Raw genomic sequence first — 24,721 nt, 5'->3', positions numbered from 1 at the left:
ACCCTTCCCACCAGCAGGGCTCGCTGCCCACGGAACCGGTCACCGGGGACTTCTCCCTCCCTGCCCACACAGAAAAGCTGCTGGGAGAGAAGAGGCTTTGGTACAGCTCTTATTGCACAAGCACCGACCGCCGCTGCCGCCCCGTGCCACCCCTGTGGATGCGTCCTTGCTGGAGCAGCCTTAATGCAGGGGGGCTGCTCCAAACCAGGGCCCGCAGCGAAATGCCAGCAGAGCATCAGGAAAATCGTGTCACCCTGCCCTGAGCTCACCAGGCTGTGCGTGCTGGAAGGCTCAGGCGTCCTTGGTTCCATTGCGCAGATGGGGAAGACCGAGGCACGCGGTGGTGTCCCCAGAAGCAACCGCATCGCGCTGCCTGCGCCGACCTCCTGGGGCTCAGCCCCCAATTTGGGCACCATGGCTCCCACAAGCGAGCGGTCCCCCAAAACCCAAGGGGCAGGGGGTCAGACCCACGCCTCCTCATCGTCCTCGGTGAGCCAGGCACCGCTGTCAGCTGGCGAGGGCTTGGCTGCGGGGTGCGCGCCCCCGGGCTGCGGGCGTCGCGTCGGGGCTGGGGGGCGATGCTGGCCCCGGGCATGGGGCAGGCGCTGCCCCAGCGGGGTGGGGATGCGTGAGGGGCCCTTCCCGGGCCGGTGGTCCCGCCGGGGACGCACTTTGGGCCGCAGCTTCAGCTTGTAGATGGAGGGCACGCGCTCGGGTTTCTTCAGGCACCGCCGGGGTTTCGGCAGGGTGGCCGCCCTCGTGCCCTGCGGGGTCTGGGACCCCGCTGCCAGCTCCTCCGTGGTCCCCCCAGCTGGGAGGGCGGCACGCTGCGGGGTGGCCATGGGGGGTTTTGGGGCCACCCAGCTCTCCATCTCCACGGGGCGCAGGGGCTGCCGGTTGTGGGCGAGCTCCTCCAGCACCCTGTCGTAGCCCGGGGGCTGTGAGTGTGCCCAGCACCCTCGGAGCCCCGAGCCCCCCCTGCCATGGCCACAGGTTCCCCCCGGTTCATCTGCTGGCACCCCGGGGCTCTCAGCATCCTTGGCTGGTGGGCTCGTGGCTGGGTGGCACCGCTGGGGACCCTCCCCAGCAGCACAGCCCTTGCACCCGTTTGCGATAGGGGACAGAGGGGTCGGGGGCCGGCAGCCAGCCGGGCTGGCTTTGCTGGGGGGTTTAACACTTCTGTCCCCTTTTGGCGCTTGGCTCAAAGAGTTTTGGGGTGGTGCTGGATGGCCACGTCCAAAGGCTGCCCGGTTCCCTTCCCGGGGGCTTTTCCTGCTCTGTGATGCCCCCCGGGCATCGCGGTGCGGGGAGGAAGAACTGACCTTGATGGGGCTGTGGGCACGGGGCACGGCGGCAGCAGGGACCCCTGCTTGCTGCAGCCTGGCAGCCCCCACGGACGAGCTCCCCCCTTGCTGGGTGGTTTTTGGAGGCGGCGGTGCCCGACTCTGGGCACTGGGGGCCCTGCCCCTGCCCTGTGCTGCTGCAGAACGGGGGGTCCCTGAGATGCTCCCAGGTGGGACCTCGGGGACCCCTGCACTGCCCCGCGTGCCGGGGGCCAGCCGGGACGGGGTGGGTGCCCGCTGCGTGGCCCCACAGCCGGGGGTGCTGGGTCGAGCGGGGGACCTCGGCGGTGGCTCCCGTGTCCTGCAAGGAGAGAGAGACAGAGGGGGGTGCACAGAGCCACCGCGTCCCCCTGCATCCAGGGATGGCACAAAAAGCACCCCAATAAGTGGCGGTTTTGGGGTACGAAGCCGCTCTGCACCTCACCTGCCCGAAGGGACCCTCCGGGGCTGCGCTGGCTCCCGGCGAGGGCTGGCACCCGGCGAGGAGGTGGCGGGGCGCGGGGGGCCGGGACGGGGGGCGTGGGGGGCACGGGGTCCCCACGCGACGGGGGGCAGCGGGCTCTGCGAGCGGCTGACCAGCAGCGAGGGCTGCCCGCGGCCGGGGGCCGGGGGGGCTTTGCAGAGCTGGACCTCGTGCTGCACCTGCTGGGGGGGCCTGCTCCGGGGGTGCTGCTTGTGAGCTGCGGGGGAAGACGGGGCTCAGCCACCGCCACCCCATCACCTTCACAGACCCCAACCCTGGGGAGGGGTTTTCAGGACCCCCCACCCCCCCATGCTGTCAGCCAGGGATGCTCCCCGCAGCCCCCAGCATCTTGAAAAAGGGATTTGGGCCTCGCAAAGGGTCTCTTTCCTTCCCAAAGTCTGCCGTGACCTCTAGCGGCCACCCAGCAAGAGCTATACCCCAAAGCAACGATTTCCCAGCGCAGCATTGGGGTTGGGGGGCCTCCTGCTCCTGAAAACCCCCATAAGCAGCAGCAGGCACCCCATAAGCAGCGATGAGCCCCCCCCTTCTCCCCTCCCAGCAGCACGGGCACTCACAGAGCGAGGTGCAGCGGCACGGGTCGTGCTTGTCCAGGTAGTGCTGCAGCGTGTCCCAGCCGCCCCCGACCCGCACCATGACGTGTTCCCGCAGGATCTGCGCGAGGAGCAGCACCATCAGCCCCGCTTCACCCAGCGCCATCGATTTGGGGGGGGGTCTCGTCTCCCTCTGATGTCCCACTGCGTGTTTTGTCACCCCAAATGACAAAATGGGGCTGGGGTGGGAGGCTTTTGGGAAGCTCCCTGCTCCACCAGTGGATGCTGAGCCCTTTGGGAAGGCCTTCAGACCCAGGCAGGGGCTGAGCATCAGCCCCAAACAGGGTTCCCATCACCTGTAGGGCCAGCTTAGCCCCAAACAGGAGGTTTTGTCCCACACCCACAGGTGGTTACATCCATGCAAATCCACACCACGGGCCCCAGCTGCCCTATTTTGTGGATAATTGTCAAAAAAAACATGTTGGCCCTGTTGGGGGATGGATTTAGGGAGCTAAACTGGAAGCTGAGGCAGGATTGCTGGTGCCCACACCCTGAAAGCACGGCCCAAAGCGGGCTCACCCGGACAAAGATGAGGGTGTCGGAGTCGCCCACGCGGTATTTCCCGTCCGATATCTTAATCATGGGGAACTGCACGGGGCAGGTGCAGCGGCTCACCAGGTGCTGGACCTGCGGGCAGCAGGGATGGCTCTCATCCTCATCATCCTCATCATCCCCATCATCCCATCATCCCCATCATCCCATCCCCATTATCCCCATCCCAATCATCCCCACCATCTCCATCCCCATCCCCACCATCCCCCCCCCACCCTACCATCTGGTCGAGGTTTCGAAGGTCCCGGGGTTCCCTGGGGGGCCGTGGCAGGGGGGTGTCCTTGGGGGGCAGGTGCAGCTCCTGCCGCAGCTCCTCCTCGATCTCCTCCTCCATCTGCACCAGGGTGGGGGCGCGCATGCCGAAGCGGGCGGCGCGGCGCGCCAGCTCCAGCAGGCACAGCACGAAGTTCTTCTCGTTCTTCCGCAGCACCAGGTCCTCCGTCTCGAACATCAGGACGTCTGGGGCAGGTGCACCAGGGGACGGGGACAAAGGGGTTGTGGGGGGGGGCACGGGTGTAGAGAAAACCCACCCGAGGGGGTGTTGTTTCCCCGAGGAGCGGCTCTGCCCGCCTCGCTGTGCCATCCCACGGATGCTAGGAGCGTGGCTGGGTGCAGAAAGGGTTGGGATAAATTCACGGGGGGAACGTTCCCCCTTGGGCATCTCCATGTGGAGATGCTGAGGCTGTTTTGTGGCATCCCAGAGCCACACACAGCTGGGTGTGCTGAGGACCTTTCACTCCATGCCCGTGGCACTTCCCAGGCACCGCTGCTGGTGGGGACACGGTGACACCCCCTGCTCCGAGCCAGGGTGCTCCTGGTGCTTATAGCCAAGATGGTGCCGTGCGTGGCAGGGCCCTTGTGCCCTTCCCATGTGCCCTTCCCATTCCCATCCCCATTTTTCCACCCAAGCAAACACATTCACCACGTGCCAGCACCCCACAAAGCCACCACCAAGCCGGGAGGAGTTTGTGCGAGCCCAGCTTGGTGCAGAAATCCCAGCTCGGGCACTGCCCAGCGCTGGGGTGGCACCGGCCTTGGGCACACACGGGAAAACACCGAGGGCGATGCCAAGAGCAGCCAGAGGAGAATTGCACGCCACATCCCAGGGCTGCTGGATCCTGAGGCCTTACCTTTAATCCCCATCTCCCTCCTGCACCACTGGATGAAGTTGGAGACGTTGTCCCTGGCCTGGAAGGTGCCCGGCTGGGCCGCCAGGTTGCAGGTGACGCCGGCGGCGGGCAGGCGGAGACGGCGGGCTGCGGCGGGGTAGGCACGGGCGAACTCCCCGGCCGTGTGGGCGACGTGGTTGGCGTGGGAGCAGAGCACGGCCCCCGTCTCCAGCACCTCCAGGAAGGTGCCCGCCTCGATGTCCAGGTCGTAGAGCTCCTTCAGCCACTCGGCCAGGTCCTCCTTCATGGCACACAGGTACTGCTGGCTGGAGCGGTAGGGACGGATGCTCCTCTCCGCGGCACCCGGCGCCCCCCACATCGTGCCATAAGATCCCGGGCTGGGAGGAGGCAGAGGGAAAAGGGCGATGGGGACACGGGGAGCTGTCCCAGCCGTGTCCCCAGCCCACCTCCCCACTCACCCCGTGCTGCTCGCTCTCTGCCACCAAGGCCACCGGGAGGGGGACACCGCTCGTCCCCTCGAGGGCTGGCTGCCTGTGGGGTGCCGGAGCCCTTCTGGGGTCTCAGGGCTGTGCAAGGCAGCCCCGGGAAGGGAAATGTCCCTCCTGGGCAGTGGGTGTTTTGTTTCCTTCCCAAGTGCTGCTCCCTTCTCCTTGGTGACAAGGGACTGGCTGCCAACACTCCCCGTTAACCCTTCAGCGCCTGCTGCTCCTCCGGGAGCCCCGCTCCCTCTCTGTGCCCCAGGGGTGGATTTGCCCACTAAACGCCCCCAGTTTGGGGCAGTAGAGGGCTAGAGAGCAGCTCCTCAGCACCCCAAGCCACTCACAGCCCCAAAAGCGGGGGGGTTGCCCTCTCCCCACCACCCTTACACCTGCTTGCACTGCGGGTGAAGTGACCTGGGGGCCCTACAAGCCCTATCTTCAGGGCTCGGTGCCACCCAGCCACAGCTTTGTACCCATTTTACAGGCCCAGATGGGGGTCACTGAGATCCCCCCTTGCACGCCCACCCTCCCCATGGCAAGGAGCCTGCACAGGCAGGGAGCACAGGTACAGAAAGGTACGAGGCCAATCTCAGCACGGGTGCAGCATGAGGACCTTCAGGCACAGCATGGGGACAACGCTTGGAACAGCCCCTCTGCACCCTCCCTATGCACACGTGGCACCCGAACCCCCAGGGTTTTGCAAAGTTGTAGGGCTGGGGCAGAAATCCCACGGGAAGAGCTGGTCCTGCCAGCGCCTGGGCTCCCAAACCTTCCCGTGGGGTTTCTGTGTGACCAGGAAATGCAGCGGGGAGCAGCAGAGCCACCACGGCCACCGCCTCCTCCGGGCTTTGGCAGCGAGGTACGGCCCCGAGCCCCAAGTTTTGCACCGTGTCAGGGCTCAGCCTGCAAAAAAAAAACCCTCAATCCTCTCCCCCAGGCTTCTTCCTGAAAAAGCAAAATGAGCACGAGAGGGGTTTTATTCGTGTGTGTGCCGTTGGGGTTTCTTTGCCCTGTGCTCCCTTGCGATCTCTGTGCTGTGAGGCCCTGAACAAGAGCCAAGCTCCTCCGCAGAGGGCACAGTGCCAGGAGCTGGGGCTTCATGGCAATCACCACGGGGCACAGCAGCGAGTGGGCACTCCGGGAATCTGCAGCCTCGCAGGGCTCCAAACCAAAAGCTGTTGCAGAGCACCCCAGGACCGAGGTGCTGGTGCAAAAAGCAGCTCTGCCAGTGATTTCTCGCACCTTGGGGCTGGAAAAGTCTCTGGGGAGCTCAGGGGGTTCCTGCTGCTCAGGGACTCCGTCCTCTGCCTGCTGCTGCTCCCTTTGGTGCCATTTTGGGGGAGGCAATGCAGGAATCCCAGCTATTCCCCGGGGTGGGGAATGCGCGGCGGGCGCCTGGCGTGCCCTGCAAGCAGCCCAGGAGGAGAAAAGGAGCCTTGTGCCACAGAGGGGACGGTGACACGGCTCGGGGTGCACGCTCACCCCCTGCCCCGCACTCTGCAGGGTGCAGGAGCTGTGGAGAGGGGCTGGAGGCACCGACCGAGGTGTCCCGACCTCTGCAAACATCCCCACAGCACCTCCGCCGCCGCCTTCCCCTGCAGACAAAACACCGCCCGGTCAATGGGCAGCGCACGTGGGATGCCCGGCGTGTCACGGCATGAAGGAAAGCAAACAAGGGGAGCAAACAGCACTGGCTTTCTCCTCCTGCAGCTCCTTGGCCAAGAGGCAGAGTCAGCACCCCGATGGCACGCACCCGATGCCTGCTTGGGGAAAAAACAGCCCGGCTGGGGCAGAGCACGACAGCTGCCTGTGGATAGGGGGGGACCCATGGTCCACCACCCACCCTGGGAAAAAATAATATTATTAATGCATCACAAGGCGTGGAGAATCCTCCATAGCTTGGGATGAAGCAGGGAGGAGAGGTTCCCTGTTTTCTTCAGCATCTTGTGCTTCACAGGGCTGCATTTTGGTGAGACCGAGCCCTTTCGCACAGAACCTTGGGGCAAATTGAGCCGTGCCCGCCCCAGCCCCAAAGGCACACAGGTGCGTCTCAATTCATCCCTTGCAGGAAACACGAGATTGGATTTTTTAAAAAAATATGAAGGCATGGCATGAAAACAAATGGCAGCAAATCCAGAGGTTGGGTTTATTTGCCAGCAGGTCTGCGAGCCCTGGGGCTGGCTGCGAGCGATGCTGCAGCACTGCCACCCAGCCCAGCCCAAAACACGGCCCCGTCTCTTTGGCAACACTGAAAAATCCCCTGAGATTTTAAGCCGTGTGCGCGCCCCGCATCTGCAGGAAGGGTTCATTCACAAACATCACAGAAAACAACCCGAAATGCTCCAAAATCTCAAATCGGAGGAGGTTCCACAGCGCTCGGCCCCGTCCTGCCCAGGGAGGGGGTTGCTGGTGTCTGCACGCACGGAGGTTGAGCCCTGGGGACCCCACGTTCCCTGGGGGCTCTTGGGGACAATGCCTGTCCCGTTGGCAGTGGTGGGTGCAGTGGTTCAAGGTTTGTAAAAGGAATGAGGACTGTGTGGCCAGGCCGTCCTCATGAGCCTGTGTGCATGGACACGTCCATCTGTCCTGCTTGCCGTCTCTTGCACAGCTCAGCCTGGGCCCGTGGTTATGTCCAAATGTCTCTTTTCTTCTTGTTTTAACAGGAAAACATTCTCAGTCACTTGTTTAAAAAACACCCAAGTGCTACAGCACCCATGGGCAAGGCACTTCTCTGCCTGATCCCAAGAAAACAACAAATAAAGTAGCAAAAAACAAGTCCTGGCTTGGAAGAAAGGCATGAAACAATCCTGAAAGTCATCAGAAATGGGCACAATTGCAGTCTCCATGTTTTCCCATGGGCTTTTCCTTTTTTTTTTTTTTTTTAAAGAAACGCCTCCTCCCCAGCATCACAGCCCACCTGGCGAGGTCGGCCCTGCTGGGCTGGAGGCTGCCTGGTCCCAGCCACATCCCCGCAGCTCGGGGACGCCGCTTCGGGACCCCGAGAGCTGTCCTGAGACAGCAGGGCCCACGCTGAGGACCGAGATGGGGCTCAGCCCCCGTTTCATCCCAGCACACTCGGGAACGATGCTCGGCGGCGGCGGCAGGGCTCAGAAGAGGGCCTGCCCGCCGTTGGCATCCCAGCAGCCCATCCACGGCAGCTGCGTGGCCCACTTGCCCGTGGCCACCACCCGCAGCTTGGCCTGGTCGAAGCGCCAGTACCGCTCGTCCCGAAAGAAGTAGACGGAGCCGTCGCGGCGCGCCAGGGCCCCCGTGGTGCCGGGGGGGACGCCGTCCCAGTCCCGCAGGCTGCGGGGGTAGTAGGGCTCCAGGGCGAGGCTCTCCTCGCTCGCCACGAAGTACTTGGCGCCCTTGAAGAGCACCAGGCGCCGGAGCCGCTGGAAGTAGAGGGCCGTGTCGGGGTGCCGGGGGAGGCCGCGGGCGCTGCACTTTTGGGGGAAGCCTGGCAGCAGGGTGGAGCCTTGGTAGCGCCAGCATCGGCCGCCTGGAAGAGAGGGGAGAGGGGGAAGAGCACAAAATGTGGTGAGGGGGACACGCCGGGGGCTGATCCGTCTGTCTCGGCCACAGAGGGGCCACCCAGCGCCCCGGTGACACGGCTGGCACCACCACGGGCACGTCCCTGTTGGGCTTCCCCATGGACCAGGCTGGGAAGAAGCAGCCCCCGGAGCATGAAGATGTGGTTGGGGGGGGGAAATGGGGCTCGCAGGGCTGAAGTTGTTGTGCTGTGCTGCTGCCCTCGTGCTGGAGGGAGGGATGGGGATGAAGGGTTTTGTCCAAGGGTTCGGGAGAGGCTCCAGGTTTCTCCTGCCCTGTGCCCCCTCCATCCCATCCCAGCCAGGACACCTCCCTCCTGCTGCCACAGGCAGCGGGGTGGGGAAACTGAGGCAAGGTCACTCAGGGGGCTAAAGGGACAGCTGGGAACACAGCAGGGCCACCACGCTGTGCCCTAACCCCGGTGCAAACCTCCCTCCTGCTCCTGCACAGCAGGACAGACAGCCCCACGTCCCTCCTGGGCTGGGACAGCCAAAACCCCCGCTGCAGCCAGAGGGATTGGGGCCAGCCCTGGCGCCCGGCCTCCCCGAGGAGCTGTGGCACTGCTCTGCCCCAAACAAAAGCCCCTTTCTGCTCACAGGCCGTGCCGGGTCAGGCCCCGCGGATGGGGGCTTTTGGCTCTCCCCCAGCCGGAGCAACAAAGCCCCCTTTCTGACGGGCTGGCGAGTGGTTTCCATGAAAAGCTCGGGCTGACCCCGGTGTCCTGGCTGCCTGGGCTGACCTTCCTCTGCCCCGCCAGCTGTGCCACCACCGGCAGCTTGCAGATGGCAGCAAGGCACCAGGAACAGGGCACAAATTACGGGCACCGTAACACGGTGCTCATCCAGCTGCCAGCAGCTGTGCATCTCCAGAGAGCATTTTCTCCCCAAAATGCATCTGCTTTGATTTTTAAACCTGTGCAAATGCTGCTCTCCAGAGGGGGAAACTGAGGCACGGGGTGGCAGCACAGGCTGTGGGTGATGCATGGTTAATCTACGACCAGCACAGCACCCAGGAGCCGGCACCCACAGCACCCAGCGACACCCAGCACCTCGGCACCACACCAGGCTGGGGGTGCAGGGGCAGACCCGGATGGACAGAGCAGCACAGGACGGACAGACACCGGCCACAGCCCGCGCCTCACTGACCTTTGAAGAAGTAGAAGCTGTGGCTGAGCGGGGAGCAGGCGCAGGCGTCGATGCCGGCGGGGAGGCCGGGCCAGCGGGCGTGCAGGGGCTGGGGCTGGCTGGCGTTGCCGCTGGCTGGCACCACCCAGAAGTGGCCGCCCTTGAAGATGTACAGGTTGTGGTCCACATCTGCTGGGCAAAGGGGGCCGTGAGGGCAAGAAACACGGTGCCAAAATCCCAAATTTGGCCCCAGCCTGCTGCCCATCGCGTTCCTCATCGCCTCTCATCACCGCCACCACCCCCAGCCCTGTTGTGTCGGTGGTGCCCTCAGAGGGCTGAGGATCATACAAACCCTCCTGTCCCACCCTGTGGGCTTATCAGTGTGGGGAAATGTCATTGGAGTGATGTGGGGTTTTGGGATAGGGCTCACAAACACCCACCAGCAGTCACAGCGTCGAAGAAGGAGTGGCAGTAATAGGTGCTGGCACCCTGCCGCTGCCGGTCCCCGCCGTACAGGTCCCCGCTCCAGTCCTGGAAGTGAGTGAAGACCCTTCCCGGCAGCTGGATGGCTGAGCCCCTGGAGGGCTTCCCTGGGATGGAGCAGGGTGAATCATGGAGCAGGGCACAGAAGCAGGTTGCTCACAAGGCTGGCGAGCCATCAGAGGGCACCAGGTGCTCCGTGTCACACAGCCTGGCTCCTATCACCCTCCGTAATGGTGGCAAAGACCCCTTGGTACCCCAAAAAATTACACACTGGCTTCTCCCTGGAGCATTCAGTACCCATCCTGCCCTCCTTGCAGCAGCCGTGAAGGGACAGGACCCATCCCCACCATGCACGGAGCCCTCACCCCCTGCACGGACCTGCTGCCATCCTGCTCCTCCCTCTCCACCCCAAGGAACATCCCCAGGAGCAACCGACGTTTTGGGGAAGCGATGCTCACCGTACAAGTTCTGGATGGCCAAGATGTCATCCCAGCTGAGGACGAAGTCCTTGCTGAGCTTCTTGTAGTAGGGGGACATGAGGGCGCTCCGGGCGGGGGAGTGCTCCAGCCCCAGCGTGTGGCCGACCTCGTGCGCCACCACCACGAAGAGGTTGCGCCCCTTGCCGCTGCGCAGGGACCAGCGCTCGGCGCTGTCGAAGTGGGCTTCTCCACGGCGGGGGAAGAAGGCGTGGGCCAGGGCACCTCCTGGGGACGGGAGGGACGTCAGGGGGCTGTGGGGGCAGCACGCAGCCCTCGGTGTGAGCCCAGGGCAGGGGGGGCATGGGAGTGCTTAAATAGGCACCGATTTTGGCCCGGCAGCAGGGTTCCCAAAGGAAAACCAGCTTCCCGTGGCTATTTGTGCACCCACAAAACCCAAACCAGTTGTGCCTGCAGGATGGCGTCATGGCAGGGAAGGCTGCTTGGAGGCCACCAGCATGAGCCCACCACGAGCATCCCAACCTGGGAGCTCCCAAACTCTGGGGCCAGGACTCAGGACCCTCCATCCCCATCGCTCACAGCGTGGGCACCTCGGTAAGAGGGCCTGGGGGAACAAACCTGGCCTCCCCCCAGCCCCGGGAAGAGCCCCCGTTGTAAAAGAGAAGCTTACGAGGGGGGAGCGACCAGCACCTGGCCCATCGAAGGCGTTGCTGAGCCCGTCGTTGTGGTCCCCGTGGAAGAAGGTGAGGCGGATGTCGGCCGGGCCGTCGCGCGCTTCCCAAAAGACGAGCGAGGAAACGTTGCTCCAGAGCTCGAAGGCGGCCCGGACGGCCAGGCGCACCTCGTGCTGCGGCAGGTATGGCGGCCAGTTCACCACCCGGTACGTCAGGTGCCGCTTGTGCCACTTGCTGCCTGTGGGACGGGACGGGACGGGCTCAGCGCCACGGGAGGAGCTGGGCCACCCGGTTTGATCCCCCTGCCCTCGCCTTGTTGTGCTTCCCAGGGCCAAATCCAGCCCCTGCCCAGCTTCACGCCCAGAAGAGGCAGCCCAAGGATGGGCTTTCAGGGAGGCAAAGCAAATGAACCTCTGAAAACAGGAGGGGAAAGGGGAAAAGGATAGGGCGGATGCTGAAACCCAGGGGGAAATGAGGTGTCCGTGTACAGATCTCCCTGGCCAGCAGCAGCTCTTCCCTGCTTCCCTGAGCTCCCTCCATGAACGGCCTGTGCATTTCGATTTTGTTTTGTTTTGTTTTTTAGGGAAATCTCCTTTCTTTTCCCTTTGCACATGCCATTTTAACACTGAGTATTGAGTTAAGGCAAGGGAAGCCAGGCCAGCCCTCCAGAAGACAGCGCTGTATTTCTGTATTTTCCCTGTTCCTAAAGGCACCTTGGCCACTCCGTTTCCTGCAAAAAACTTTGCCTGAATCCCACCCAGGGACACCCCCAAACCTTTGCTCACCATCTCCTTTCAAAGGACCATTTTCCCTGCACTGAAGCTCTTGCTGCTCAGGGCTTCCCTAGGAGTATCTCAGGGGAGACAGAGCCTTGATGCTCCTGGGGGGACGGTGACAATGACAAAGGGAACGCAGCCATGAGACCACTGTAAGCCTCCCACCATCCTCTGACCATGCATCAGGGCAGAGGCACATTCCTGCAGCTGCCGTGCAGCATCCTGCCCCCCCAGGACCTCCAGCAGCTGGGCTGGGGGGGCTCACATCTGGCCGGGGGCGTGCAGGAGTGGGAGAGAAGCTGCGGGGCCACGCTGGGAATACGGGGGTGCCAGAGCTGGTGCCGAGGCGTGGGAGCAGCGACAGACCTCCAGCACCTGTGCCTGCTCCAGACGTGTGGGGAAGCCAAAGGATGGGGTTTCACAGCGCTCTGCAGACACCCGGGGGCAGCTCTGGCAGTCCCCTGCCAGCGTCCCCTTCTGTGGTCCAGAAGAACTGCTTGTTAGAGGCACGGCACCTCCATCCCAAAAAGGATGGGGCTGAGCTTTAAGCTGGGACAGACCCCACGTGGCAGGGGCTGGACACCTCCCTGGATGGTGGCAGCTCGGAGACAGCACCTGGACGTCCTGCCTGCCTGTCCCTCCACGGGCAGCCCCCCCAGACCTTCGAGCAGGGACTTCCCCTGGCCCCATCCCAGCAGCTCCCCGCCAGCTCTGGAGGCTTTCACAGCCCGGCAAGGCAGCCAGAACAAAGCCCTGGCTTTTGCTACGGCACCGGGGTGTCCGAGCCCGGCAGGGTGCCGGACGCGTGGCGGCGGTGCCGGTGACCTGGCCGAGGGTCCCGGCGCGGCTGGCAGCGGGCTGGCTCACAAAGCGCTTTGCTGGCTCAGCCGCGGCGGCTTCCTGCCCCTGGTCGGATAAACAGCCAGCTTAGCACAAAGCCTCCAGCCTTCCTGCCCGGCGCCGGGCTCCCCGGCCTCCCCTCCGCCCCGCCGGCACAGATGTGGTGCTGCTCCGTGCCTCTTGCCACCCTGTCAAGGAGCCTTTTGGGGCAGGGGCTGCTGGCCCCGCTCCTGCTCTGCCTCCAGCTTACTTGCTGTGGTCTCCCTGCCCACAATCACATCCCGTGTGTCAGGGATTTGGATGGAAATCCAGAGGCACAGGGAGCACCAGGCTGTCCCCTGGGTCTGTCCCCCTGGGTCCGTCCCCCAGCACCAGCTGTGCCAGATGCAGAGGCAGCTTGGCACGGCGCTGAGCCCTGCCTTAATCTCACCCTCATTTTTCCCATGTCCCACGCACAGCTGGTCCCAGCCCTCCCGCTCTCTAGGAATCAGGCTATTCATCCACAAGAGCTCACGGGAGGCAAGAGGCCCAATCCTGGAGACCCATGAGCAAGAAAATCCGCTGGAAGCAGAGCCAGACCTCGTGTGCCTTTGCCCCGTGTCAGTCCTGATCCTCTGCACTGTGCCACCGGGGTCAGGGTGACCTGGAGGCACCGCAGAGCCATCAAGCTCTGCCTCCCGAATTGCTGAGCTTCCCCACGAGTGGGCCTTGCTCCCCTTTCCACCACCACCCTCGAGGCAGACTCCCCGAGCCCAGGCCCTGCGGGATGCCAACACTCACCGTGCTGTGCCGAGCGCCGGTGCCGCAGCGCGGCGGGGTGACCCCAGCTCTCCCCATCACCCGTGCCGCACCGTGGCCGGCCCATCTGCCGCAGTGTGGGGGCGTCCAGGACCCCGCTGGGTGGGAGGTGGCTCACCCGCTGGAAATCCCTGCAAAGGAAGGGAGATGTCAGCACCCCGTATTTTAAAACAGCAGCGCCCCGGGTTCCGCACCAGGCTCTGCCCCGCGAGCTTCGCACCCCGCTGGCAGAAGAGCACCGGGAGATAACGCCAGGCACTGCCAATCCCAAACCCTCTGAGCTCTTCCAGCCGGCCAGATCCTCGGCCTCGCTGCAGATATTATTGCAGCGGGGACAGCAGGCCATAAAAGGCAAATAACGCAGCGCCGTGAGGCTGCCAGCCAGCGGTGCTCCTCCGAAGGGCCGCTCGTGGGTTTGGCTCTGACAGCAGGCGAGCCCCGAGCGGCACAGAGCACCCCGCGGAGCAGTGCTGCAGAATGCTGGTGGTAAAACAAAAGGCTCCTACCTCAGCGCCGCCGTGAACTCCACGGGGCTGTGCGGGCTGGGGCGTGCTGCTCCCAGGTAGCCGTACTTCTGCAGGAATTGCTGCGGGGAGACACAGAAGGATCACAGAGTTATTGGGGTTGGAAAAGAGCTCCCTGATATCTGGTCCAACCGTCCCCTTCCACCAATGTCACCCACTGAACCATGTCCACAAGCACCACGTCCAACCTTCCCTTGAACACCCCCAGGGACGGTGACTCCACCATCTCCCCGTCCCAATGCCTGACTGCTCTTTCTGAGAAGAAACATCTCCCAATTTCCAACCTGAAATTAGAGGAGCAGCTCAGGGTGTGTGAGGGAGGAGGATAAAGATTCAGTGGGAAAGAGCGTGGCAAACCCAGGGCTGGGCAGAAATTCCTGGCTGTTGCTTCGTTAGACTTTTGTGATTCCCACGACATGAGCACACGTGCGCACGGCAGCGCTCAGACAGCTTTCTGTGCTTTTCACTCATTTTTGACGGCTCTTGGGTTTTTTGGCAATGACCCGACGCAGACATGGCAGGGAACATTGCTGCCATGGATTCAAACCTGCTGCAACGGGGTTAGCAAAACCGCTTGCCTATCTCTAACAACCAGCAGCTCAACACACGGATTATAATCAGGGATTTCTGTGGATTTCACCAGGTCACCAGGGCCGGGTCGGGCAGGGTGAGGCCCCGAGGCTGTCCCCAAAAGGCTGCAGCCTCTCCCCGGCCGGGGCAGGATGTGCTGCTGAGCAGCAGACACACACGGGGCGCGATGGGCTCTGCCAAACCATTCTTCTCCTTATCGTCCACTGAAATGGACGGAGATTGTCGGTCTGAACTTGCTCCAACACATAAACTGCATTTCAAAGAAAACAAGTGGCTGCCCCCGCTGCCCCCGGCTTGCTGAGGAGTTTAGCAGCAATATTCCCAGGAATGCTCCACGCCCGTCTTCCCCATCCCACCGGGGACGTTTGCTGCAGACCAACCCGCCTCCCCGCATCCTGTTAGCGCCGGGGCTAGGGGAAGGAGGAATGAAAAGGGCTGGGGATGAAAAGGGAAAGTGGCTCTGCTGCTTCCTTCACGCCGGCAGCACGGGGCAGCAGGGCTGCCTGCTTTGAACGCCTCCTCCCAGCCCGTGCCGTGGCAGGACAGAGGCAGGAGGAAGAGTGCTGGGTGCTCAGCGATGTCTGGAGGGGCAGAGACGTCTGCTCTTCTCTCTGGGGCTGGGTTTTTACAGCATTCCCCTCCAGAATTAGCAAACCACCAGCTACACCCATGGACGCACAGTGATAACCCCGAAAGGTCGCACCGCTGCTGGCAACTGAGGGCTGTGGAGCAGGAGGAAAAGTCCCGGGTCTCAAAAGCCCACCGTGGTGTCAGCCTCTCCTCCCACAGCTCTTCTTTCCCTCAGCACAACACGTCCGAGCTGTCTCCCCTCCTGTAACCTAACACAATCCCATCCTTGAAGCATGAAAATGGTTTTTCCCCGCCATGATCTCATGAAAACCCATCTGGCCGAGTCAGGGCGCGGGGCAGGAACGCAGCCCAGCAGCTGTGCTGTGACGGCACCGAGCCGCTCGCTGCTGTTACCATCCCCATTTCCTTGGGTGAGAAACTCAGCCCAAAGCGGGCCATTTCCCTGCAGTTTCGGGACCGTTTCATGCTCAGGTTCTCGTGCACCATCATTTTACCATGTTTTCTTCCACCTAACACCTGGCTCCTGGGATGCAGAGGTGTGCAGGCTCAAGATAAGTGGTTACTGTTATCCCCCGGTGATATCAGACCTGGAAAGAGCTAAAGGAAAGGGATGCACCGACCTCACACTGTGTAAAGGAGGAATACAAAGTCCCCTGGAGCAGGGACTCCTGGGGGTGACAGAGGAACCGCAGAGCCCCGTGTCTCAGCACCCCTCGCCCCAAGCAGTGCTCAGAGCCCCCCCGGCAGCTCCTGTGGCCCTGGTGCTGAGCCAGCAGCCGCGATGCTCAGCCCCGGCAAAACCCTCTCCCTCCTGCCCCGACGGGGAAGGGCTCCTCTCCATACAATGGGAGAAGAAAAACAGCAGGAAGCCAAGGGCTGAGCATTCCCGTGAAATATGCCCGGCTCCCCCTCCGCACGCGGGGAGGGAAACAAGAAGAGGAAAGGTCTGGCTGCCCGGGAGGCAGCGGAGCCTCGGGTCTGCAGGAGATGGAGGGGCCCTCCCCGGCCCCTGGCTCTCCACGGGGGCTGCTTACAGCCCTGGGAATGGGCTCTGCCGAGGGCTGCAGCCAAGGAAACACCTTGCCCTCGACCGCAGGCACCCCAGGTGGAAGCCGGCCAACAGCACGCACAAGCAGACCTCCCTCCTCGGAACCGGGATAACAACAGCTCAGAGACAGCAGGCTCCTGTCCCGCCCCCCCTCCGGACACATTTCTGGCCCGTTTCCACCGTTTAAGTACCAGAAACGCACGGACAAGCCTCTCCCCCTGCCTGGCAGGCAGCTCATGCTGCCTGCGGTCCCTTCTGCTGCACCTGGACACAAAGCCCCTCTTTCCCCTCCGTTCCCCTGAGCACAGACCGGTGTCCGAAGCGGATGGCTAACATTTTGTGCCTCGCTTTTGGAGGACATTGGCCACGTGGCGAAGCCAGCAGCATCCCAGCGAGGGATGCTGCGATCCCAGCCCAGGCTGAGCATCCCCAGCTCCATCCCGTAGCATTTCACCACCAGGCATCACCACGAAGCTCTCCCTCGGTTCCCCCAATGCAGACACGATGGGGCCCGGCCCCGGGAGGCTGCAGCACGAGCAGGTTTTGGCAGGAGCGCCCGCAGGTCGCTGCCTGCCGGGATGCTGCAGCCTTCATCTCTCGCCGCTCTCTCTCGCCGCATTCCTGTCTGCGTTCGCAGCCCCTTAGGCAGAGCCCTCGCGTCTCTTTTGTTTAAGTGGATGTGTAAATATTATACACGCATACGTACAGAGACACACAAGAAGGGAAATTAGCAAGCACAGAGCTTGGCTTGCCTGCCATAGAAAGGGTGGGAGGCGGCGACCACACCAGCTAACCCCGTACGTCGACGAGGGGCTGATGAAACCCCCAGCCCTGCTGCTGTCACGCTCCCTGCTGTGCCTGATCCGGCCCCAAAGGCATCTCTTCTCCCACCCACACCCTTAAAACCTGCTTTAGCAGGGAATTATCTTCTTTCCCCTGAAGATGTGGAGCTGGGGAATGCCGTGTCCGGTGGGTTTTACGCTCCCTTACTCTTCCTTCACACTTGCCCTCCTCGAGTGGTGCAGCAGGGGTGCACCAAACAACCGGCTGCTTGGGCTGCTGAGCACCGAGCGTGCCCACCGTGCAGCAGGGATGCTGTGGGACAGGAGGATGAAATATTGCATCACCTAAGAGAAAACAAGCACCGGGGGCTGAAACACGCCACGGCACAGAAGCTGACGGAAAATGACCCAAAGTGCTCGGGGAAGTTTTTCCGAAGGCAAAGAGCAGAGCGGCTGACAAACCAGTCTGAGCACGCAGACTGGTTGTGCTCTCCTGTCTGAGGGAACAACGAGAGAGAAAGGAAAGAAGACATTTGGTCTTTGCCACCACCAGGGTGGAAACAGGGAGCAGGAGTGCGGCACGCTCACACCGCACCGTGCCGTGAGGGCAGCGCCAGGAGAACCCCTCCGCTCCTCTGTTTGCACTGCTGAAGGTGGAAACGTGCCGAGGCCATAGTGGGACCACTCTGGGGAGGTTTTTCTTTCCCTTATGTCAATCAGAAGGAAAACGCGAGGTGCCCCTTTCAGGAGCATCCCACCTCCGCACCCATGCCATGGAAGAGCTTGTCCAGATGCCAACACAGAAAGTGAGCTATAGGTTTGCTGAGGTGGAGGGGAGAGCCCGAGGCTGTGCCACTGCAACACCACACAGGGAAGGAGAAAGGATAAAAAAAAAATCAAAATAAAAACCAGAAAGGAGAACGCCCCAGTCCCTTCTCGCTCTCCATTTCCATTCCCCACTTTTCTCAAATTTCACACCGATTTTTCCTCCGGCCACCACACACCTGTACCTTCAAACACAATCCTTGCAGGGACTTCATCGCCCTTGGCACCAAAACCACAGGGACACACGCTTTGCTCTGTGCCAGGCCAGCACACACACACACACAAACCCCGTGTCTTTTAAAGCCCTCTGGCATGGGAGCAGCTCGGGCACCGCGTACCTGCTGCCTCCCCATCCCAGCAGTGCTCCCGCACGAGCCAGGTCTGCCGAGCTACGTGCTGTCCAGCACCGGACCTCCTCCTGTCTGCAGTCTGCACATAACGAGACGGTTTAATATAAATGTGCTTCGAATTAAATATCCAAGCTATTTTTTTTTTTTTAAGCTGCCATCGTAACAAATGCAATGAAAACAAGGGCACGAGCCAGGAACTTAACCCAACTGGACGCTTTCTCAGACGTTCGCATCTAAGTTCACACAGCCCATTGTTGCTAGCATGGGCTATTTTAAAAGCTATTTAAAAAAAAAAAAAAAGAGAGAGAGAGAGAGAAATAACTTTAGAAGTGAAGTCTGATGTTACACGAGAATTTCGGCTTCCACTGACAAGCCGGCTGAACAGCTCCATGGATTTGGCCAAGCTTCCTTACCCCAGCCTCCAGGCGTTTATTTACCCAGCAGGTTTATCCCGGGGGCACCTCGCATCGCTGCGGGGCACAGAGGCACTGGGGCAGCTCCCCAAGCCTCCAGACACCGCGGGTGAGGGTCTGTCAGCCCTGGCCTTACAATCTGTGGGGTTTTCAGAGCTGGTTTCACTCCCTTCAGGCAGAGCTTCACCAGCTTTAGGATGTCCGTGCAGCAGGGACCACGAGCCAGCACCCCAAGGCTGAAACCCCCCAACCCCAAGGGGACACCATGAGGGACCCAAACACCCCCCAAAGACCCCACACACACACTCTCCACCCCCATCCAGCCTCCCTGGAGCCGAAGCAGCCCCCAGCCCCCAGCCCCCAGCCCCAGCTCCAGCAGCCCCAGCCCGGACCCCCCGGACCCCCCCCCGGCCGCCGCCGCCGCCCTACCTCCGCCTGCCGCCGCCGGCTGCCTCCCACCGCCGCCCTCCCGGCCGCCAGCAGCCCCAGCAGCAGCACTGCCCTCAGCACCACGGCCATGGCCGTGCCCCTTCTCCTGTCCCTGCTCCTGCCCGTGCCGCCGCCGCTGCTTCTCCCCCGGTGCCGGTCCCGGCTCCGCTTCTCCCCGGCCCGGCCCCGGGGGCGGCCCCGGCCCGCCCCGCCCGCAGGGCTGGGCTCCTCCGCACACCCCCCCCCCTCCCTCCTACCTCCCCCGGGGTCCCCCCTCGTCTCCTTCATCCCTCCTGTAATCACCCAAGCCGTGGGGACCACAAAGAGACCCCCCCCGAACCTCCGGACCCCCTCACGCCGCAGGGTGTGGGGCTGAGGGGGGCGAGCCGTCACCACCGAAATTTTAGAAATCAGCCTAGGGCAGGGGTCGTGCCTGTGTTTGGGGGGCACTGGGGGGCTCTAAGGGCACCTCTAAGGCACTGGCACTGCTCCCCCCTTCACATCAATGCCCGTTTGTTCCCCTCACACCCTCCCAGCCTGGCTCCCCTTCGGTCAAGGCAGGGGACCCGCTCCCATGGGGGTCTCCAGCCCCATCTCCACGCTGTGCCACGGGGTGTAGGGCAGGGAGAGCTGCCCCATAGCCTCACCCCACACCCAGCTCTCTCCACCAAGGCCGGATCCTTCTCCTTGGCCTCCCTGGTGCAGAACGGGACACACACTGGTGCCAATTTTGGCCAAAGTGACCCCCATGGCCTCAAGCCACACAAAATGGTGGCCAGGCCCTAACACCCGACCTGAGCACAGCCCGAGTTGCTGCAGGCTCTGCTCCTCTCGTCTGGTTCCCCCACATCCATCCCTCTTTGGGGATTCTCCGCCAGAGCCCGGCGGTTCCCAGCGACGACAAGTTAACAGCTCTGTTTACTCCCCGCAGTATTTTGTTTGACTATTCTGTTTTAATATGACTAAAGCGAAAGGATGTTTTGATTGTGCTCTGGATCAGTAAAAAAAATAATAGGATGTGACTTATATCTGCTTTTGTTTTCATGCCAGCTTCAACCACACACCTATTTGAAAGCTGCCGGGCCTCTTCCTCTTCTTTTGAAGCATGCCAAGCCCCGCAGCTCCTGCAGCATCTGCGGAGTGCAGCCTGAGGAGAGCCGCAGGGAGCCCGCAGCACGCGGCCTCTCACCGGGCCCAGAGCAGCAAAGGGAGGCTTTTCGGGACATGGGGTTTCGAGAAGGGGATCAGCATCACGGGGCAAAATATGGGGTGAAATAAGGAAGCAGGGCATGGAGAGGCTGGCAGCAAGGCAGGGCTGGCAGACAGGGAGGGCAGCGGGGCGATAAGGAGCGCTTGCGCAGGTCAGAGCCGCGCTTCCTTTCAAAACAAGAACGGCCCTGTCTGCAAACGCATCCGTGTTTGGTTCGTCTCTAGGAAGCAACCGATCCATCTGCTGTTCCCCTTAAGAATATGGGCGACGAGAAAGTGCCTGGCTCAGGCCCAGCAGCAGCAGGAAGCTCCATCTCTGCTCGGTGTAAGGCAGGGAAGGGACTGGGGGGCACCTGCATCCCATCTCCCCGACCTGGTGCTGTGTGACGCTGCCGCCTCGCTCCGTACCCGATGTGGCACCCAGACGGGGAAGAATTCGGCCCTGGGGCGCTGGGTGCCGAGTCGCAGGTCTCAGCAGGTCCCGGTGCACAGCACAGAGATGTTTATCCAGCTGTGCTCAGGAGAGAGGCATCGGGAGCGGAAAAGCTGTCTGCTTTGTGGAAAGGTGGACAGCTTTCGGCATCTGGTGGAAGCTCAGAAGTGGGCTGGAAGAGAGCTTGAATCCTTACAGCTTCTGCCGTAAAACTGAAACTCCAGAAGTAAAGCCTGGAGTTAAGCCTTGGCAAACAGCTCTCCAAGTTTCACTAAAAAGCTCTCAGAAGAGCATGACCACTAGATCCAAACAAGCTCTGGTTGCCTAAACAGGGCAGATTTCTTGAGTCTTTAAACACACAGCCTTCTCCTTTGCATTTAACACAAAAGATCAGCTCATTTGCTCAGCTACTTCGATTTCAAACCCCTTTCCCAAGCTCCTTATTTACCATTAATGGCTGAGGGGCTCATTTGTGAGGCTGCTGTGGCGCTGAGCTGAGCCCAGGCATCGCCACTGGCTGCTGGTGGAGGTGAGTGCTGGAGCAGCTCAGAAACGGGTGTTACGAAATAGCACCGCGCCATGTGAAATTTCTGGGTAGCTTCAGTGTTTACCATAACTGATAAGCAAATAGCAACAGCATTACTCCCCTCTGGCAGTTTCTACAGGGGATGGATGTGATGCACAAGAGCTGCCAGTTAAAACTTCCAGTGCTTCGCTCGAAGCGCGCGTTCGCGTTGCTCCATTTCACCCGCTCCAGCTGCCTCCTCTGCAGAGCGGTCGTTGCTCAGACATCTGCTGCTCAGCAGCAGCTGGAGAGCAGCAGGATGGGCTGCTGGATGCCACTTTTGGGGATGTTAGTAGCAAATCCTGCTGCTGCGGGGTGCTCAGCGCTGCAGCACATCAGGGCACGGCCACGGAAGTAGCCTCTGGTAGGGCAGCACCCCGAACCTGCGAGAGGCACAGGACTTCACAAAGCTGTGAGCCTGCCACAAGGGCAAAACTCTTCTGCTTGGATAATTTGATAGTTTTCTTGGGTGCTTCATCTGCACACTGTAAGTTCTTGCAAGTCTAAGGACTTCCTGTGCCTTTAACGCGCAGGATACAGAGCGTGCCTAGTCCCGTACCCTGTCTTCAAGACAGCCAGGAGCAGATGCTTATCACAGGGGAAAAAAAAGAAGAAAAAAAAAGGAAAATGCAGAATCTACATACTTTCCTTGGCTTTACCCGCAGCATGTGGAGCTACCGGGAAACCGGTGGGGTGAAGGGGGGCCGCATCCAGCCCTGCAGCTGGCACTGCTGCTCAGCACAACCCTTCCGTGCTCGGGAACACCAGCTGCCGTCCCACAAACACACCTGCACGGGTCGGGCTTCCTTTGCTGCGAGCAGTTTGACTGAATGCCACCAGCTCTTTGCCCAGAGGACTGCTGCAGCCACGTGCATCTCTTTGGGATCAGCACGTCACCTGTGCTTCAGCAGGCATCAACATATCAGAAAACTTTGTGAAAAGCAGGCTCTTCTCAGCCCTTTTGCAAAAGCAAGTTCTCCAGCAGCATTAGCAACACCATCTACTGTGGATAATGTCTCACGAGCTCTTTGCTTCCCTGGAAATCCAAACTTTCATTTCTAGATCAGGCAAAGTACCGAAGCCCACTGCTCTCCAGGCCCATGGAGTTTGAGCAGCTCACAAAGTCGTGTTACTTCTCGGGGCGAGGTGGGTTTGGCCATACAGAGACAGCTCTGAACGTATTTGGCTCTCTCTGAAATTGTTTAGCTATTTTTGTTGCATTTCAGCTCTGTAATGATCATATGCTTCTTCTACATTGGCATCCCCCCGCTACGCTTTTCTCTATAAAGTCATTGTTGAGCTTGGCAAGTGCAAGATGTATTTTTTATAAATAAACCGCCAGCATTCCATACAGTACTGATTTCCAAAACTAAAACCTCGCTGCTTAAAAAAAAAAAAGGAAACTAGATCATAAAAGAGATGGAGGAATCCGCACAGAGCTTTTCCCAGCTCAGCCCGAGCCTGTTTGCTCTGCGGGGACAGCCTGTTTTTTAGACAAGTAACTACTGGAGAGAAATTCTAAGTAGGATTTGTGAGATTTGCTTTTCATTTTCAGTTCAGCTGTTGGTCTGCTAAAACCAGAAAGTTACGCATTTGCAGATACCTTCCTCACCTGTTTAAAGAAGAAAAAAAAGCAGCAATTCTAGCATCTACAAAACTCTAAAGCCTTTTGATATCAAGCACTGGCCATTAGTAGAAGACTTTATTTGCATAGCAGCACAGAGCGATCTGCTTCACCAGAACAGATGTTACCATGTCAGGAAGAGCCAGGATTCATTCAACCCTCAAGATACTAAGTACTGATTATTTTTTTTCTTTTAAGTTTTTTACTTTTCTTTTAACCTCATTAAAGCTTACCCTGCTGAACTTAAGGTAGTTGCTGAGAAAAACTGCAGGGCTATAAAGGACTTTGCAGAAACAGCTGGAGGCCATGACATGGTTAAATCATCATCTGGGTTTATGTCTCTTACAGAACGTATCTTCCCAGGCTTCTCCAAATTAATTTAACTCTCTCTACACCAAAAGCAACTGAAAACCATATGTGCCAGCAACTGAGTATCCCCGTTTCCCTGCCTGACTTGCAAGTTTTCTGTAAAACAAAACAGCTGGTGAAGAAGTTATTTTCACGGTCTTAAAAAGCATGCAAGAACATAGGTTGCCTTGCCCCAGCACAGAAGAGATCCTAAACAAACACCCTGCAGCATCACTGCCAGGCTGGGAAAGCTGTGAAGGTGGTGACAGCTCCAGCAGTCCCAGGGCTTACTTGAATACTGGTCTACTTGGTAACCCAGCTGGGGAGTGACTGCTTAAAGGCGTAAGTGCTCTTAGCCTGGGGGAGGAACAAGCTTGGGGGCTGAGAAGGTCCTAGAAGGAGCTAGAACTGTTGCCCCCAGTATTAAAAGCAGCAGCTTTTCCAACCACATCACTTTCCCCAAAGGGGCAAAGGTGACAGCCATAATGTCACTAGGACACAGGTGTCTTAAAACTCTGCTGTATTAAGAACCAGCTGGTCGGAGCTTGTGATGAATGCCTCGTCTGACCAGACCCCTGCTTTCCAGGATAAACCTTAAAAAGGCTCAGCACGGTTATTACAGCTACAGCCAGGGGTAATGGCTGATTTGAGCTGTTACCATGGCCATGAATGCACCCCCACGCTGGGGAGCTGGGTTATAGATGTTAACACAAGCTATTTTTCTTCATTTCTTTGTAAGCTTTGAAAAACGTGGTCAGGGGGGCATGGAAATTGTGCAGCTGTATGCCCAATTACCTGGATTACGACTACACCCCCTCCCTGAAAACTTGCTTTTGTAGTATTTTGCACGCAGGAATTTTGCACGACCAGATTTTCGCTCTCAACGAAATGCTTGTGCTGAAAAGGCAGCGCTGGACACAAGCTGACCGTGGCAGCTTCTCACTGACTCCCACCACACCAACACACTTCCGCAGCATGTGCAGTGACCTGGAACGAGGAGGAATGAGAATCGTTGCCTCTTCAAACCTTGGCTTCAGTGCTGAATCCCAAATGCTTGCAATGTGTCTATCTGGACCTCGCCCACATCTTTCCTCTGAGATGAAACTGCTGCACACAACTCGTTTGCTATCACCCACACATCAAAAGCAGCAATTAAAAGGTAATTTGTTACGTATCGCTGTACCTTTTTTTTTTTTTTTTTTTGAAGCCATCCCACCTTGTTTGAGGAGTTACTGCCTGGACACGCTGAGCTCCTGACAGCACAAGAGCACACTGCCATCTGCCTGCTCCTTAAGAAGGCTGCAGGGCACATCACAGCACGTGTCGCAGAAGTGCAGGCAACACGGGACTTCAGCCTCAGAAGGAAATAAGAAAGGAGAAGTGGACAAGTCTGTAAGTCTGGGATAGAGGGCATGGATAGCAGGTAGGCTTGCCGCTGACTTAACTGCAGATTTTTGCCAACAGCACAGAGCTCAGGTCAAAGAAGCAGTGGCATTTCAAATAAGTCCCTATTTACTACTTACATGTATGTCAGGACCACAGGAAGGCAGGGAATTTGCAAAGAAGCACATGCAACTGAAGTAACTGGGAAACGGTAAGATTTCACAAATAAAACAGTCAGCATTTATTGTTGTATTACAAAACACTTCATTTTTTGGCAATATTTTACAGTTTATCCTTTTCCTTCTTAGGGCCTGTTGAAGAGGTATGGGGGGAAAAAAGAAAAG

The 24,721-nt window shown here is 59.9% G+C and overlaps 2 protein-coding genes across 2 annotated transcripts; both read right to left on the bottom strand.

The window, feature by feature from the left end:
- Window positions 1-377: 377 nt before the first annotated feature.
- GAS2L2 (growth arrest specific 2 like 2) lies at window positions 378-4,457 on the bottom strand. The gene is made up of 6 exons (XM_032201144.1): window positions 4,100-4,457; window positions 3,190-3,428; window positions 2,937-3,044; window positions 2,382-2,478; window positions 1,768-2,023; window positions 378-1,644 (listed from the first exon to the last, which is right to left on the bottom strand). Exons 1-6 carry the CDS (start codon window positions 4,455-4,457, stop codon window positions 462-464), a joined length of 2,241 nt encoding a protein of 746 aa, XP_032057035.1. The 3' UTR covers window positions 378-461.
- Window positions 4,458-7,571: 3,114 nt separating this feature from the next.
- On the bottom strand, window positions 7,572-18,905 carry MMP28 (matrix metallopeptidase 28). Its single transcript, XM_032201143.1, has 8 exons — window positions 18,816-18,905; window positions 13,769-13,848; window positions 13,245-13,393; window positions 10,865-11,086; window positions 10,196-10,441; window positions 9,695-9,844; window positions 9,276-9,443; window positions 7,572-8,080 (listed from the first exon to the last, which is right to left on the bottom strand). Exons 1-8 carry the CDS (start codon window positions 18,903-18,905, stop codon window positions 7,686-7,688), a joined length of 1,500 nt encoding a protein of 499 aa, XP_032057034.1. The 3' UTR covers window positions 7,572-7,685.
- Window positions 18,906-24,721: the final 5,816 nt, after the last annotated feature.

Source organism: Aythya fuligula, chromosome 20, assembly GCF_009819795.1.
Source record: "Aythya fuligula isolate bAytFul2 chromosome 20, bAytFul2.pri, whole genome shotgun sequence".
Taxonomy (NCBI): domain Eukaryota; kingdom Metazoa; phylum Chordata; class Aves; order Anseriformes; family Anatidae; genus Aythya; species Aythya fuligula.
This window is presented reverse-complemented; position numbering and strand designations above follow the sequence as displayed.

Bases quoted from the DNA above. Each gene is read 5' to 3' on its own strand.
- GAS2L2 (XM_032201144.1), bottom strand. From the start codon at position 4,457: ATGTGGGGGGCGCCGGGTGCCGCGGAGAGGAGCATCCGTCCCTACCGC. The intron at 2,024-2,381 runs GTGAGTGCCCGT...CTTCCCCCGCAG, and splicing joins GTGCCGCTGCACCTCGCTCT to CTCACAAGCAGCACCCCCGG. The intron at 1,645-1,767 runs GTGAGGTGCAGA...CTCTCCTTGCAG, and splicing joins CGGAGGGTCCCTTCGGGCAG to GACACGGGAGCCACCGCCGA.
- MMP28 (XM_032201143.1), bottom strand. From the start codon at position 18,905: ATGGCCGTGGTGCTGAGGGCAGTGCTGCTGCTGGGGCTGCTGGCGGCC. The intron at 13,849-18,815 runs GTAGGGCGGCGG...GTCTCCCCGCAG, and splicing joins GCCGGCGGCGGCAGGCGGAG to CAATTCCTGCAGAAGTACGG. The intron at 13,394-13,768 runs GTAGGAGCCTTT...CTTCCTTTGCAG, and splicing joins GAGTTCACGGCGGCGCTGAG to GGATTTCCAGCGGGTGAGCC.